Here is a 15,930-nt window from a genome sequence, read left to right as displayed (position 1 = left end):
TGGCCCCGTGGGCCTCCACAGTCTTTCTCTTTTGCATCTCTGTCCTTTTTTTTTTTCAACTTTTCTTCTACTTTTTCCCCCCAGACAGCACTTTCTGTCATCTTCCCAGCCTACGTTTTAAAATTAGATTTTACTCTTCCACACTTTGAAGGATGAAGCTGCCATAGTTTGCCAAAAGCAATCCCTTTCTTTATTTCTTGATTCTTGCTCTAGTCCTTTGTTTATTTTCTCTCTTCCTTAAAAAACAAAACAAAACAAAAAAAAAACATTAAACTGTGTATTGTCAACCTAAGATTAGTTTAATGATCCCTAGAATTTTACTTCTCAAAGGATAATCTTTGAACACTCAACATTTAGAAGTGTAGCCAAGGAGACTCTTAGGAATGCACCACGTCTGGCCTCACTCCACACCTACTGAATCAGAATCTGCATTTTAACAAGAGGCCCAGGCAACTCATTGACACCTTGAGCTGGGGAGCACTGTCCCAGCAGGAAAATTGGCTGAATATTAGAGGTGGATTTCTCACCTCCTCTCAAGTGTGTGAGATGGCTCCGGCCTTCAGCTCCCGGCTGTCTCCCTCACTTGCACCTTTGGCAGGTGTCCCTGTGGTTCAAGAGGACTTGAACTCTTGGTCTTATGGTGGAAGTAACCTTGACTATATCCACGGCATTAGAAATATTTGCTGGCCTTTCCACCAGTGCTTTTCACCTCCCATTGTCTTTGAGCTGTAAGCAGAAGATGTATGCCAGCAATAATTCATCGGTCCGTCCCCAGAGCTGCAGGCAGACTGCACCGCAACCACCGCTAATGGGATTAATTGGTCTTGACCGATGAAATTGTGAAAGTATGTACCTCCAAGGGTCATAAACACTGAGCCTTAATTGAAATCAAACGTATATTTTTAAAAAGCATGTCCAGCATCCTAGACTCCTTTCTGTTTGGGTTTTGTTGACATGAGTGATGGTACAGAAACCTGATCAGGAAAGGTTTGCTGTTATTACTGCTTTGAACATGAAGTATGCTTCTCAGTACGTTAAGTAGCTGATTAGGGGAAGGAGCAATATTCTACTTGATTATTGGTTACACATATGGAATAAATCCTATTTTAATGGTGTCTAATGAGCCTTTCATTTTCAGAACCTTACACAAAAGCCTCTAATAGAAAGGGAAAGTAATATTTCAAAGGTCATCTTAATAGCACTTAATGTCAACAATCTGTAATCAAGCCAATATATATGGATGGTGATTACAGTCCAGTTGTGATCCTTTAAATATGAAATAATCTCCTAAATTAGCAAAATGGCGTAAGCTAAGGTTCTCTGGGTTTGAGGCAATTTATACTTTTTAATTAAAATTTGTTACTTGCAAACAGCCTCGGAGTTAGAGATCATTCTCAGAGTGAGGCTTCATGCAATGCAAACCCCCGAGATTTAAAGTTCTGTTACCTACAGAATTGTTTCATGCATTATTCTGTGTGTTCTGTAAAGTTACTGAAATGTGCAAATGGAAAGCTATGTGCTTTTTTCTCAACAGGGGAATGTAATGGGCATTAGAAATGTGGAATGTGGGGATGCCTGGGTGGCTCAGCAGTTGAGCATCTGCCTTCAGCCCAGGGCATGATCCTGGAGTCTTGGGATCGAGTCCCACATCTGGCTCCCTGCATGGAGCCTGCTGCTTTCTTTACCTGTGTGTCTACCTCTCTCTCTCTGTCTGTGTGTCTTTCATGAATAAATAAAGTCTTAAAAAAAATGCAGATGCGTTGCCGGTCAGGAGGCCACTGAGGGAGCTTGTAGGCAATACCTCTTTCAGAACCATGTATCTGCTGGGCAGCAGATTAAAAAGTCAGGAATTTTAAAGAATCTCTGATATGAGATTGGCATTCTGAAACTTTGCGCCATTTGCTGCAGGAATAGAGATAACTCAGCTTTACCCCGCATCAGGAAATGTTCCTTTTTCAGGCCAAGGCTGCTGCTGGTTCACATAGCTCTTGTCGCAGTTAGAAGTGGGTGAATACTGCAAGGAGATTTTTCAAAGCAAATCAGCAGTGGTTACAGTACAAGTGGCATTCACAGATAAAACATGAGAATCTCCTGGAGGGCTTGTCAACACCCAGTTGGCTGGACCCCCACCCCTGGGGTTCTCTTGTACATCTGGGTAGGGCCAGGGATTCATATTTCTGACAGATGCCCAGGGCCCTCAGCTGCTGCTGGGTCCTGCAGCACCTCGTTGAGAAGCCCTGCTATAGGTTTATCAGTATGGACACTGCCCAGCCCTACAACTTACCTATGGCCATCTTCCCATGAGCTTCATTGAGCTTCATTCATCTTCTTCTCCCAGGGCCTAGCACACATTGTGCCATGCTCAGAGGGTTTACCCAATATGTGCTGGGGACAAAAAAAAAATGTTATTTACAGGAGATTACTAGTATATATCAGACCCCTGCCCACCACCACTCCCTGTCACATCACTGTCCTGTGTTTGCCTTTCTTTGGCATTCTGTGTTTCCTCCTCCTGCTGCCCCCTTGGATTCTGAGAGTTTGTTTTTTCTCTTGTCTTTTTCCATATGACCTGTGTTTGAACCACAGGCAACCTCAGCCTGCTGGTTTAACTCCACTTGCCCTTGGTGCCTGGTTCTACAGACAGTGTGAAAAGGTAAGGACCTGAGAGTAGCCTCTTGGTCAAGTTTTGTATAAGGCTTGGTTGGTGACGGTGGCATAAGCAGTCAGGTGACACTTAGGACTTTGGACCTCAGGGTGGACCTTGCACGGTGGAAACCTTGATGAGAAAGCCTTTGGCTAAACCCAAGGAAACACTCTTTCTGTGGTCCTTGCTTTCCTAGGTTTAGATGTTCATTCGCAAGGCGAAACTCACTCATTAAAGATTTGGAAAACATGAAAAAAACATAATATAGAAAAAGGCATCCATTTACCCAGACGCCCAAAGCATCCAGTTTTGGAGTATTTTGTAACAGCCTTTTATACTTCTATCTAAATGTTAGTTTATTTTTAATGCATTTGCATTTAACTGAATTTATAAATCTAGGGGTAAAATTGCCCTGAGGGAAAGGAAATTCTTGTGTTGAATTACAGGGTTATTCCCATAATGAATGATAATGATTCATTACACAATTGTTTGCTTTCAAGTTTAAGCCAGACACCATTAGAAAAATGAACAGCACCTCCTTCCTCTTCTTGCAGAATTGTTGGTGTGCAGAGTTCAATCAGGTGTGGTGCTCTCTAGACCGCCCTGATGCGTTGGGTGCAAGGCCTCCCAGGGAGCCATGTATCAGTTCCTCAGTGCTTGACTTTCCTGGTTTGGGGTTCTTGATTTCAAGAGCATTTCTTCAACAAGAGTGAGTGGGCAATATATATTATGAGCCCCCAAGTCCAAGAAATTGCCTTTCTCTTGCCTTTATTCTGGCAACCCCATGGGGTCAAACATGATGCTTCACTCTTAATCTCTCCCCCTGAAAATACTCTAGTGCTACTGCAAGTGCTGACAGACACTGTCACCTTCCAGCCTTTTATGCTGCAGATGAGATGCGTGACATCAGCTGGATTTTCATGATTTTTACAGATAATCTCTTGGTTATCGTTTTCAGTCCGGCTGCTCATATTTTCCTCCTATCTTTGCTATTTAAGAGCAGTCAGGATGTTCTGGGATATAGTTCACTTTTCACTCATTTACATGGGATGCAGCAAGCCTTTTCGTCTTTGATCACAGTTTCTGTTAATAGTAATAATAGCAATTAATTGACTTTAACTGGACATTTAACAGGAGAGAGCATGGAAACACCAGTCTAGTGTCCAGCTTATGTCTGATCAAGTGGACAGTTTGAATTAGTTCTAGGACATGTCTAGGATACCTCTAGTCCCTCTGTGGTCAATCCAGGGGGTCTTGTTTGTCTGATGCTCACTGAAACCTCATTTGTCTGTTCTAAAGTAGTTCTCCGTCCCCATGCATGTTGGTTCCTAGACAATGCAACTTTCTCTCTGATCAGTGTTTGGGACGACTGGTACAAGGGAGTGGAGGCCAGGGCCTCCCCAGGTCTGTGTGTGTACCCTGGAGCTTGCCTTGGCACAACATCCATCCTACAAAAGAGCCTTGCTAGGAACCAGACTACAGGCTTAAGGGATCCAAAACCACAAGCTCATTTCTGACCTAAGTGTGGCCCAGCAGGTGACTGTCAAATCAACTAAGTTCCAGCAGTTTGCTCCAAGTGGTCATTCAGAAAGAACCTTAAAAACACAGGTTTGGTCAGCAGAGTCTTCTTAGCCATGAATTGGGGGATAACATTGAGCCCCTTTAATTCTCAAATTTGAGACCCCCTCCAACATCTGCAGAAACAAGGCCACTTAACCTCTCTTTCCCTTGAATGGTATGTCATTATATGCCTTTCACTCTGTTGAAAAAGTAGTGGCTCTGTCAGCAATCATGTTCTGTTCAGGCTAAATTTATTTTTATGTGAAATAGAAATCAGGAAAACACCAAAATTATTTTAAGCAAAATATCAAAATTGAAATAAACCAACATATGTCTGTGAAACATGTATAACTCTCAATCAAAAATAAGTGCAACTTTCATAAATTTCTTAAAATACTCTAGCATGCAAATCTGGATGACTTAAATAGACGGAGTTATGACATGGTTGGTTATTCTTTCTCCTTGGTCCATCCATTCTTTAAACCTGGCCAGCTCTGGACTACTCCTTCATGAACGGTGTACTCTATCCTCCATCATCTACTCTAATAATCGCTAGAACTGAGAATTTCATAAAATGTCTTGTAGTAAGGTTAAATAATACTGCTGATTTTGAATGGAAACCATTTTGAATTTACCTTCTTTACTTCTACTCTGTTCTACCCAGCCATCCCTCACCCCTCACCTCAGGCCCTACATTACTCTCTTAAGAAGTGAGGGTTTTTAAAAAATTGCTTTAAACTCCATGTCCATATTTCTAAGTTTCCTTTGCAGTGGGAACTCAAATGGGGTTAAAATTGTTAAAGTGACATCAGTATTTGGGGCGCTTACTACCAAAGAGAGAGTCACAAGTTAAATGCCCATCTCACATTTATGCCTCATTTACAGGCTTCCTATAACACATTTTCTTTATTAGATTGTCACTTACAGGATTGGAATCACTGTGCACCTCTAATATAGTAGCTGATATTTTACCCACAGAAGATACATAGTAAATAGTCCCATCAATAAATATTATTGACAAACCCAGAAAGCATTTCTTGAAACCTTCAGCCTTTCATTTTCAATTCTTCTCTTCATGAAGGAGGTAACAACATTTCTTAGAAAAACAAAAATAGATACAACTATCACTTCATTTGGAAAATGTTCTCAGCACTACACAAATTGTGTTCCAGGAGATTTTTTAAAAGCACATTTAAAACGTATCTCATTAGGCTTGGCTTCACTGTGTACGCTAACAGAGTCGCTCTTTGGGGAATTGAAAAACTCCTTGAGATTATTTAGGAAGTTTATGATTGTGACAACCCCACAGACACATGGCTTTTGCATCCTGGACCCTTGGATCTTCAGCTCACCTTTATTCTCATACATCACATTGAATTTTTTTTTTTTTTGCTAGTTTATTAGTTGTAAAAAGTTTCTTCCTTCCTGATTCCTTCCATTTAGTCCAATTTGGAAATGGAAAAGTGTGTTAATTTTTTAATAAATCTTTAAGACACGCATTACTGTATTTTTATTAACTGAGCCAGATGGCTCATAGCAAATTTTCTCTGACATAAGTAATCACAGAAATCAGTTTGAGACCCAGATTTGGTATGGAAAGTGGCGTCTATATTAGTGGAAAAATGTGGTTCACATAAATATGTGGATATTTTTAGAAGTCATATTTGTTACTGTTTGGATTTCATTTTATTTTTTGTTTTTTGTTTTAGGCCAAATACACACCGAGGACATGTTTTTTTCCCGTCCCCCAGACCCAAACATTCAAGCTCCTTCTCAACAACCCAAAACTGTTTTCTTTTTTGCAGTTTGAAGGTTGCAAGAAGGCCTTTTCAAGGCTTGAGAATCTCAAGATTCACTTGCGGAGTCACACGGGTGAGAAGCCATACTTGTGCCAACATCCAGGCTGTCAGAAGGCATTCAGTAACTCCAGCGACCGCGCCAAGCACCAGAGGACGCATCTAGACACTGTAAGAATGGCCGGAGATTCCCAGCTTCCAGCCCCAGGCCCTGGTGTGAGAAAGTGCCCATTTGATAGTGGCATGCTGAAGTGTTTGCTTTATGTCTACAGGTTATAGGGACAATGCTAAAGGCAGCAGTGGAATCTTTGTGGAGAGGTCCAGAAGGGGCCCTGTTGGGCTCTCTCTTCATTTTTCTGTAGTGACAAGCTATCCTAAATATTACAACTGCCTGAAAGACAAAGGGGTTCCTTGATCACCTCTGTGTACAAAGCAGAGGCAGTTCAGGTGTTGTCACATAGTAGATTTCAGTACACAGGATGACTACCAGGCATAAGGCATAAAAATAAATTATTCAAATATCAAGATATGCTGAAATAGATAATATATATTATTGCTAGAATTGGAAAGTCGTTGTCTGTTATTGTTTTTTCTTTACCCTTGTTCTTCTTTTTTTGACATAAGAACTTTGAGACTGGCATGGTTACCCAGTGTGAATCTGGCCTTTTGCTTTAGAAACCACCTGGCATTTTCACCTTCAGGCGATCTAAGAAGACTCAGCAAATCTTATGCCAGGGTTCAGTTTTATCATGCTTCCTGTGTGTTAACAGCCGCATATCCATTGGCATAACCCTTATGAGAACAACTGATTTTCATCGTTGAAAATCACCTTAACTCTTTTAGTGCTGTAACATTTTGCTTCTTTTCTAAGACTTTTTTATTTTCTGTTATGTTGATCATCCTTCTTTGCATCTCTCAAGTTCTGATGCCATTTGCCTTACAGGAGGCCAGGTAGACTATGTGCAATTTCACTTCTTTTAACAAAGCCATCAGGATAAATGTATTATACACATCACAGATCTCTTATCCCACATTCTTGCAAATAATGTATTCATGACAGTACTTTCTCAGTGTTAACATTCCGATGTCTATTATTAAACTACACCAGAATTTGAATTTTGAAAAGATACTGTTATTTCTACACACCTTCTCATACATATTTAAGATTCTTCTGATGTTATAGTTGACATATTTATTAAATTTTATATTAGTCTCTATTAGTCATATTGATAGAAGTCATTTTAGCTATATGTCACATAACCTTTCTAAACAGAATTATTTCCTAACATACGTGTTAGATGGTTTGCCTCATAAATAGCTGAAATATAATTAGAGCTATATGAGCATAGGATAGCCCCTTTCTGCTCTAGCTGAATTGAATTCAGTGATTTTAGGACCAACAGAATAGAATATGTAATGAATAAATTTGGTGAATAGCAGGATTTTTTAAAAGGTAGAAATAGGAAAAAAAAAGAATAAATTATGTTAAAATGCCCTATTTTGTATGTCTAAAATGGTCTTGGTAGAATCTAATAAATTTTCCAATTTGTCATTAAACTTTATCATGGAAGAATGAACATTCACGAGACAAGATTGTCTTGAGAAATTGCCTCTACTCTAGCTGGTTATCTGTAGTTTGAAAGAACTATTGTGAGCCTAAGTGTTATGGTTCTACAATACCCTTCTTGGAGCTAATTTTAGCTAATCAGACTACGAGCATTTTCTAAAATCATTTTGGAATTTAAAAAAAAATAACTTTTTAAAACTTTTGAGGAAAGCTACCACAGATAATAATTTCATGATTCAGTTCAATGCCAGTAGCTTTTAAAACCTAGCTATTTAAAAAAAAAACAAAACACTATTAAATCTTTTTAAAACCATCATTCTTCTTCAAGATGCAAACCAACAGTCCTGTTTAAATTTTTATTGTATTAAATGATTTGGTAAGCTCTTTTAAAATCATGTAAAAATTAAACATTTGTTTTAAAAAGCAAATGGTCGCTGCTTGAAAAATGTATATTTAAATGTAGGCCCTCTTTTCCTTTCATTAAGCACTCCTTATGCTAGTGTTGTCAGAATTTTGGATAAAGTATCTTTCTTCAACTCAATGGATTCTTTACTTATAGGAAAATGATTTTTTTTTCTATAAGGCTTACCGAGTTCATAATTCAAACCCTGAAAAGTTTTATTAACTTGTTTCTCTATTAGCGTCTTAATATCTAAACAGGGGGAATGATTTTATGGTACACGTGGAAAATAGAGTTTGATAAAGTGCAGCATGCTGTTTAAAGCTTAGGTCATCTGAGGTACAATGAGCAGTGCACTAGTAGCACTGGGACCAGACCACTGCTGTTTTGGCATTCTGATCCCAGGTGGCTAACAGCAGGGGAGAGAGGGTAACCCCCACCCCCCCTGAAGTGGAGAGTAGCCAAGCCTTCTTTGAGAACTCAAAAACAAATATAAAATCACATTACCCATTTCTTGTCTTTTCAACCCAAATACTACCGGCCATGGTAATAATAATGGTATTGATTTATATAACATGCTAATATTCCTGAAGTTTTTTTTTTTTTTTTACATGCCACAGTGCTCAGATGTGAGTTTATGTGGTTGCAACATGACTGCAATAAAGATACTATCGAGTTGCTGCCCCGAAGCCAGGGTAGGATAGGGAAGGCTGTGCAGGAAAGCCACGCAAATCCAGAAGATTCACAGGTGAACAGAAACCTTCGTTTACCCAATGGAAACTCATTGGTGAGTGGCTTTAACCCATATCGGCTGACCCTTTGCAAAAACAGTTATTGAGAGCCTGGTTCAGCCACTATCCCCTCCCTGTCTGATTTCTCACATGTAACTCAGTGCCGAACGCACTGTGAAACTGTGAGACCTGATGGGGGATTTAGTCAATCAGTCAAGGAACAGACACATTGCACTTAGAATTCGTATTGTGAGAGCTCAACTAAATTATATATTCATGACTTTACCTTGTGGTTGGAATCAAAAATGGCAAAAACAAAAAAGCGAATCATAAATGTGGCTTCAGGCAGGGCAAATAATATAATCCACATATGTGTTGGCCCACAAAATGACAAGCATACACATGAAAACAGGAATAAATAGAGGAAAAAAATCAGGTTTTTTTTTTCTGGCTTTTTATTTTGTTTTGATTTGATATATATATTTTGTTGTTATTTTTAATGGAATAGCCATTTCCCAGAACAAGAATCCTATTCTAGAGGCAGAGTTTCACTTCTCCTCCTTACATTTCAAATCATGTAGGCACAACTGTAATCAATCTCACCTACTGAGGTCCTAAGTACATGAGTGACTGGAAGCTGTGACTTATGAACACAGTCTATCTTGTGATTTTTTATTTTAGTTCTTAGATTAAACAGAAAGATTTGCTTTATTTCATAGCTCAAAAGCCATCCTCTAGACTCCACCTGAGGCCCTGCAGCTCACATCTCTCAGGAGCATGAGGGCATTGAATTAGCCAAAACTTGTGTTCTCATTACACCCAGCCAAGGGCCCAGGCTGAGCACTGGGACTCCTCTACACCTGCAATCCTATAATAATATTTCTCTGGCTGAGTTTTCATGTGTCTGTTGTTTGGGGAAAAAAAACCTATTGCCTCTCACTCACTTTCTACTAATATTCCCCTTTTAATTCTCATTCTCTCTTTCTGAATCAGGTTTCCTCTGAAACATTCCCAGTCTTTTCTGGACTTTTCTGCAGCTTCTCTCTACCTGAACTCTTAAAGAATGTGTTTCCTAGTTTCTGACAATACCAAAGATTGTTTTCAGGGGAACATAACTGTAAGTATTACTAGAGATGCTTACTAATAATTTCCACATCCAAAAATGTCACGAGAGAGGCACCTTGGTGGCTCAGTGGTTGAATGGCTGCCTTGGCTCAGGGCATGGTCCTGAGGTCCTGGGATTGAGTCCCACATCGGGCCTGCTTCTCCCTCTGCCTATGTCTGCCTCTCTCTCTGTGTCTCTCGTGAATGAATAAATAAAATCTTTAAAAACACACACACACACAAATGCCATGAGAGGTTCTGTGGGAGGAGTGCACCTCTAAAGGCTGTCTCCTTGTTTCTCAAAAATTTAGTCCCCTTTGCCTTGATGCAAACTTTCAGGGCTTTCTAATTAAAATGCACAAGTAATCCCCAGCATTTTCACCTCAGCCAGTTGGTAAGAATTCCTGCTCTGAAGTCAGTAATCTGAGTAAATTTCCCTCAGTTACTTTTATGATTTAACTACAGCTGGTTGTTTGTGTTTTTTTTTTCTTTCTTTCTTATTTAGAAACCTTATGCTTGTCAAATTCCAGGATGCACCAAACGCTACACAGACCCAAGTTCCCTACGAAAGCATGTGAAGGCACATTCTTCCAAAGATCAACAGGCAAGGAAAAAGGTAATTTTAAAAAAGAATTTATCCAGCCAGGAAAGGCACATTTAAATGACTCTTGCAGTACTGGGACCTTGTGCTGGACATTGAAAGTCTTCAACTTGTTACATGCTCTTTGGGAAGGGACATCTTCCATGAAGTAATAGCAATGTTATAAACAGATATGCAATTCTGGGGAGGGCTCGTATAACAAGAATCAGAGAAAATTAGCAAAAGGCACTAAACCAGAGAATAACAAAAGGCTTTTATGGAAATTAAGTCCACATAGTTAAAGGAAATTGAATTGGGAAAAATAGCACAACAAAAACCCTTTCTGGAGATAAGTGCTTCTCCATGAAATATCAATTGGCTGAAACCATTTTCATTCTTATGGAGAGGGTAGGTGTATCTCTAGGATAAGTATAGAGTATCCCTCCCTTTAAGCTGAAAGAAAGAAAGAAAGAAAGAAAGAAAGAAAGAAAGAAAGAAAGAAAGAAAGAAAGAAAGAAAGAAAGAAAGAAAACACGTTTCTTAATAGGTACCATGTATGGAAATCTGAGAAAGGAATTGAACTTAAAATTACTTTGACATCACTGAGGAATTAATGCATCTTTAAAGTATATAGAATGCATAGTGTCTTGGATTTGGAAGAAATGCTAAAGGTCAACCAGCCTACCCACTTGACTCTCTCAAACTCATAAGATCTCCAACAGGTGTCTGGTCACGTTGTGCTTCAACACCTTGAGATATGAGGAGCTTACTACCTTTCAAGGCATTTCCCAATAAGTGAGTTTATGAGTTTTTGGACCAACAAGTACCTTCTGACCATGGCAGAAAAACACTGAGTTAACCTTAGCTTTTTGAGTGTTCCAATGCGTTAAGATAGTACTACTGATTCATTTAAGGGCCCTTCGTAATAAATGTAAGGGAATTTAAGATTCAATTTATTTCAAGTGATTTAACCCAATGATGTGATTGAACCCCATGGCCATGGTTTTCAGGTCACTAGCACTTCTAGTTAACTAGAATTGTGCATTCTTTCATGGTTTATAGGGATTTAACACTTTCATGTTGGGAAATGCTGTGTAGTCTTTTTTTCCTACTTGAGCTTTTTCTTCCTTGTGAGTTGTTAGCACAAAGCCAGTTGAGGGCTCATATGTGGAAAGAGTTTGTCCTCTTCCCTGAGAATTAGAAAAATGCCCAGTTGGAAGGATTTGATAGATACTCTTAATTGCATACAAACCCACTCTTGTAAGTCAATTGTTAAAATCATTTTTTTCTCTATAAATATAATTAAGCCTCTTTTATTGGAATACAGTAAACTGATAACAGATGATCATTATCAACAGATGATAACAGATGATCAGTCAACATGGACTAAATATATTCCTGTATTGTAGAAGAGCAAAGGAACTGCTAAGTGAATTAATAATATAAATAAAGTTGTAAAGAGGATACTTAATACTTTTTAAATAACACCAATGTTGCATACTGTTCTCTGTGTCAGAAGAACCACGGCCTAATGGCTTTTGTCATTATCTATGTGTGTATCTTGTGAATTTGAAGTGATAAGTTGTCTTTGTTAAACAAAGACACAACAGAAACCTTCTTGGGAGTTGTCTCTCCTAAATCTGACCATTAACCCCCTACATTGTCTTAAATGTATGAAGTTTTACCATAATAGCAAACCTATCATAAGACTGGAGAACAACTTCCCTGAGAATAACAGCTACCATGGACATGAGAGAACACAAGTCCTGCATCCAGACAAATAAGCACTAATTCGTTATTCCACTTCAGAAGGTAACCTAGGTTGACAGTAGGTATGGAAACATAATGAGATATTTTCAGGAATTATTAATTAATTGGTTTCTGTTGTTCAAATGCAGTGTGTCTCAGTCTCTATATAAAACAGGAATAGTTTTGATTGTGTGAAAGATTCCTGAAGCATTAATTTAAAAAAAGGAAAATCAGACCCCAAGACTACAAAATAGAAATTTCTAGACAATTTGCAGATAGCCCTCAACTATCAGTCTAGGTTACAAGGATATACTTTCGAAGAGCAGTATTAAAACCCAGTGTCAAATATTGCAATACTCCTTTGATTTTGTCTTCTGTAAAATGAGGTACCATGTCTGTAGTGATTCAGCTTTGGATGAGCTCCCGGTTTCTTGCAAGTGAGTGAGCTGTATGTGGCTGCCTTTTATTGTCCAGACCTTAGGGACAAGGTTACTGTGTTTTTACTCTCCAAATTTTCACCCATCTTTTTAATCTGAAGATTTTAAGAATCTGTTATGAATCAGTGATAAATTAATCTGTGGAAATTAAAACGATGAAAGTTGCCCCATCCAATAAAAAGGAGAAATGCCACTCCCGGGAGCAGCAATGTGAATAAACCCAAATGAAATCAGCCAATCCACGTTTTCAGATCTTGTACCGGTGTCCCAGCGTGTGATATTTACACGGTACAATGTTGTTACTAGACCTTGAGATTCTAATTGCTAACTCACATCAGGACTTGGTATTTGAAATATTTCCTGGCAGCAATAATAAAAAAAAAGAAGAAGAAGAAGAAGTAAGAAACAATAAACCTTTTAAGGCAGAATTAAGATTATTTACGACTTTAATTAAAAATTGAAAGTTGGCATCATTTCAAAAAAGGCTTTACAAAAATGTGAATTCATCAAAAATAACCATAAAAATTCCAAGGTGATAAAGGCACAGTAGAGTCATGGTCCCAGCCCTAGGGAATTGTTTTGTTGAAAAGAATAAAACCCTTTCCTGTCACACCCTGTTAGTCATGGACTCGTTTAATATACCCTGCCTGCCTGCTTTCTTCTAATCTTTTTAACCTCCCCCTAGACACTAAATGACATTATTTTGGTCTTAACATTGCTGGCTTTACGAGGCCCCACTTTGAAATCTGGGCTGGAGACAAGGCCCCCTGAGCCGTGGAGACTGCTATTTATCAGGAGAGGCAGAGTCTTCCAGAGTGATGCCCTGGCCATGGGCATATGAACCCTCCCCACACCTGTTGGATCCTACTGAAAACCCAAGGACCTGAAAGCTAAGCTAAATGTTGTTCAGGCTACGAAAAGAAAAAGGAAGAAAGGGGACGGCTCTTCTGCAGAGGAATGAAGAAAGTAACTTTTCTCTCACCTCGTGTGTGCACACCCACATTTTCCGTCAGCTGACGTGCAGACTTCTTCCACTGGATGCGCCTTACAGATCTTGAGTCCATTAAAGAGAGGGTTACGCAGATAAGTGAGTCGTGAGATACTCTGGTCACCCACTCTGGTCTCCAGTGAGAATAGAATTTAGTCCGCAGAGCAAAAGGCAAAATCTGTCCTTCAATTCTCTCTGATAATGAGTGGTGAAATACGAGAAAACTAAGGCAATAAGCCACTTGAAATTTTCCTCAAGGCTGTGAGCTTTATCAGAATTTTTCACTTGCACCTTGCAAGTGCCCATAAGCAGCGAGGAGGGGGTTCCCTTCCATTCTGGCTCATTATCGACATGGACTTTTTTAAGTGAATGCAAAAGAAGGCCGGGCCCAAAGTTAGAGATGACACGTGTCTTCCCTCCATTTCACAGCTCCATGAAGGTGCCAGACTCTGGCTGTGACTCGTGAAAAGTTCGGTTCATGTTCACCTCTGACCCACCCTGGTTGATGACTTTCATGTTCACAACCTTAACACAGACTATGATAAACTCCACGCAGTGTTTGAAATGTGTGCGAATGCCACATGCACTTCTTTTTCCCACTTAGAGGCCAGTTCTGTGGAACTCTCTGGCCAAGACAGAGTGGTTCACATAACGCACTTCTCATCTGCTTAGAACTGGCAGTTCTGTGGAATCTGTTCAGAGCCGCCACCACCCCATCCATACCCAGAACTATAAACAATTTCATGAAATACCAAAGAGCTCACCTTCCTTTGTGGCTTCATTAAAATCTTCAAAAGTTACGTGGAAAATAAATCTGTTTCCCCTACGTGGAGGCACAGATTAAAGGAGCTGCTGAGGCTCTCAATTTTCTCCCATTTTCCTGTTATCATCTATGTGGCAGAGGGTGTGCACATGGGGGCACACGGTCAGAGACTTTCCCAGATTGTGACTTTCCTTTTTTGTTGTCATGATTCCTCCCTCCCTTCCACTCTCTTCTCCCCCTACTCTTCTCTTACTCTGACTTTTTTTTTTTAAAGATATTATTCATTTATTCATGAGAGACACAGAGAGGCAGAGACACAGGCAGAGAGGGAGAAGCAGGCTCCTCACAGGGAGCCAGACATGGAACTCGATCCCTAGACTAGAATCACATTCTGAGCTGAAGGCAGATCAACCACTGAGCCATCCAGGCATCCCTCTCACCCTGACTCTTAATGGAATGTCAGTCATGGGCACATATCATGGATATAGGATTTCCGGATGAATTAGTCCTGTCTTCCTCTCACATGTAATAAATCATATGGGAAATCATATTGGAAGAGTGATGCTTGTATGTTGTTAAAATGGCACTAAAATAGTGATTGTTTTTTAAAGTGAGTCATTCACTAACTTCTATACTTTAATGATTGTTGGTGGCAAACTGCTTCTCTCTCTTCTCAAAACGATGGTGGGACATACTATCCTACCTGAATGTCCTGATGCCTCAATTGAGGGTAACTGATTGTGAGAAAGGCACTGGATATGCTTTTATAAGGCAAATAATTGTGGCCCAAAATAGTGATGTTAATTAATTAAAGTTAAGTGATAAAAACAAGTTATCTTGGGCAGCCCGGGTGGCTCAGCGGTTTAGCACCGCCTTCAGCCCAGGCCTGATCCTGGAGACCCGGAATCGAGTCCCACGTTGGGCTCCCTGCATGGAACCTGCTTCTCCCTCTGCTTGTGACTCTGCCTCTTTCTCTCTCTCTCTCTGTCATGAATAAATAAATAAAATTTTAAAAAATCATCTTAAGTTTAACCCTCGAGTCATAGCACCAATTTAAAGTTGAGACTAGCTGCGTGGAGGCTTCTGATTTAGGGAGGCTCAGTGATTCCAGCTCTGCCTTTTTTTTTTTTTTTTTTTAAGATCTTACTTACTTATTTGACAGAGAGAGAGCACAAGCAGGGGGAACAGCAGAGGGAGAGGGAGAAGCAGGCTCCCCGCTGAGCAGGGAGCCCGATGCGGGGCTCAATCCCAGGATCCTGGAATCATGACCTGAGCCAAAGGCAGATGCTTAACCGACCCAGCCACCCATGTGCCCCCCAGCTCTTCTTTTGTGAGTATTGTGCTACCATGTGGTACTGTTATGAAGGACTTGAGAATCCCTGTGGGGTGTGGGAAGTGGAAGGGTGGGGCCAGTTGTCTATAAAGTAAGTAGTTAGTGAGGAAAAGCTACTCTTTCTGGAGAGATCAGAAAGCTGTCTTCATCCTTGAAAATATAAAGAAAATTAATACTAGTGTCTCTGGGCCTAGAGGCCCAGGGTCTTTTTATAGGTCTTAAAGCACTTGACCCAAAGTGTGTTCTTTGCAACACATTCCTCAGGATGTTATTAGCTA

The 15,930-nt window shown here is 39.8% G+C and overlaps 1 protein-coding gene and 1 long non-coding RNA gene across 23 annotated transcripts in view; one reads left to right on the top strand and one right to left on the bottom strand.

Moving 5' to 3' along the window:
• Positions 1-15,930, top strand: part of GLIS3 (GLIS family zinc finger 3) — a 546,483-nt gene that overhangs the window by 439,728 nt on the left and 90,825 nt on the right. For all 22 annotated transcript variants that reach the window (XM_038527224.1, XM_038527215.1, XM_038527216.1 and 19 more), the window contains 2 exons: positions 6,010-6,171; positions 10,308-10,418. In XM_038527224.1, coding sequence (XP_038383152.1) covers positions 6,010-6,171; positions 10,308-10,418 — 273 coding nt within the window. The remainder of the gene's footprint in view (positions 1-6,009; positions 6,172-10,307; positions 10,419-15,930) is intronic.
• On the bottom strand, positions 39-13,753 carry LOC111096953. Its single transcript, XR_005354270.1, has 3 exons — positions 13,551-13,753; positions 2,285-2,385; positions 39-2,014 (listed from the first exon to the last, which is right to left on the bottom strand). It is a non-coding gene; the product is annotated as an uncharacterized LOC111096953 (long non-coding RNA).

This window comes from Canis lupus, chromosome 1 (assembly GCF_011100685.1).
Source record: "Canis lupus familiaris isolate Mischka breed German Shepherd chromosome 1, alternate assembly UU_Cfam_GSD_1.0, whole genome shotgun sequence".
NCBI lineage: Eukaryota > Metazoa > Chordata > Mammalia > Carnivora > Canidae > Canis > Canis lupus.
Note: the sequence above shows the minus strand (reverse complement) of the source record. Positions and strands in the feature narration are given on the sequence as shown.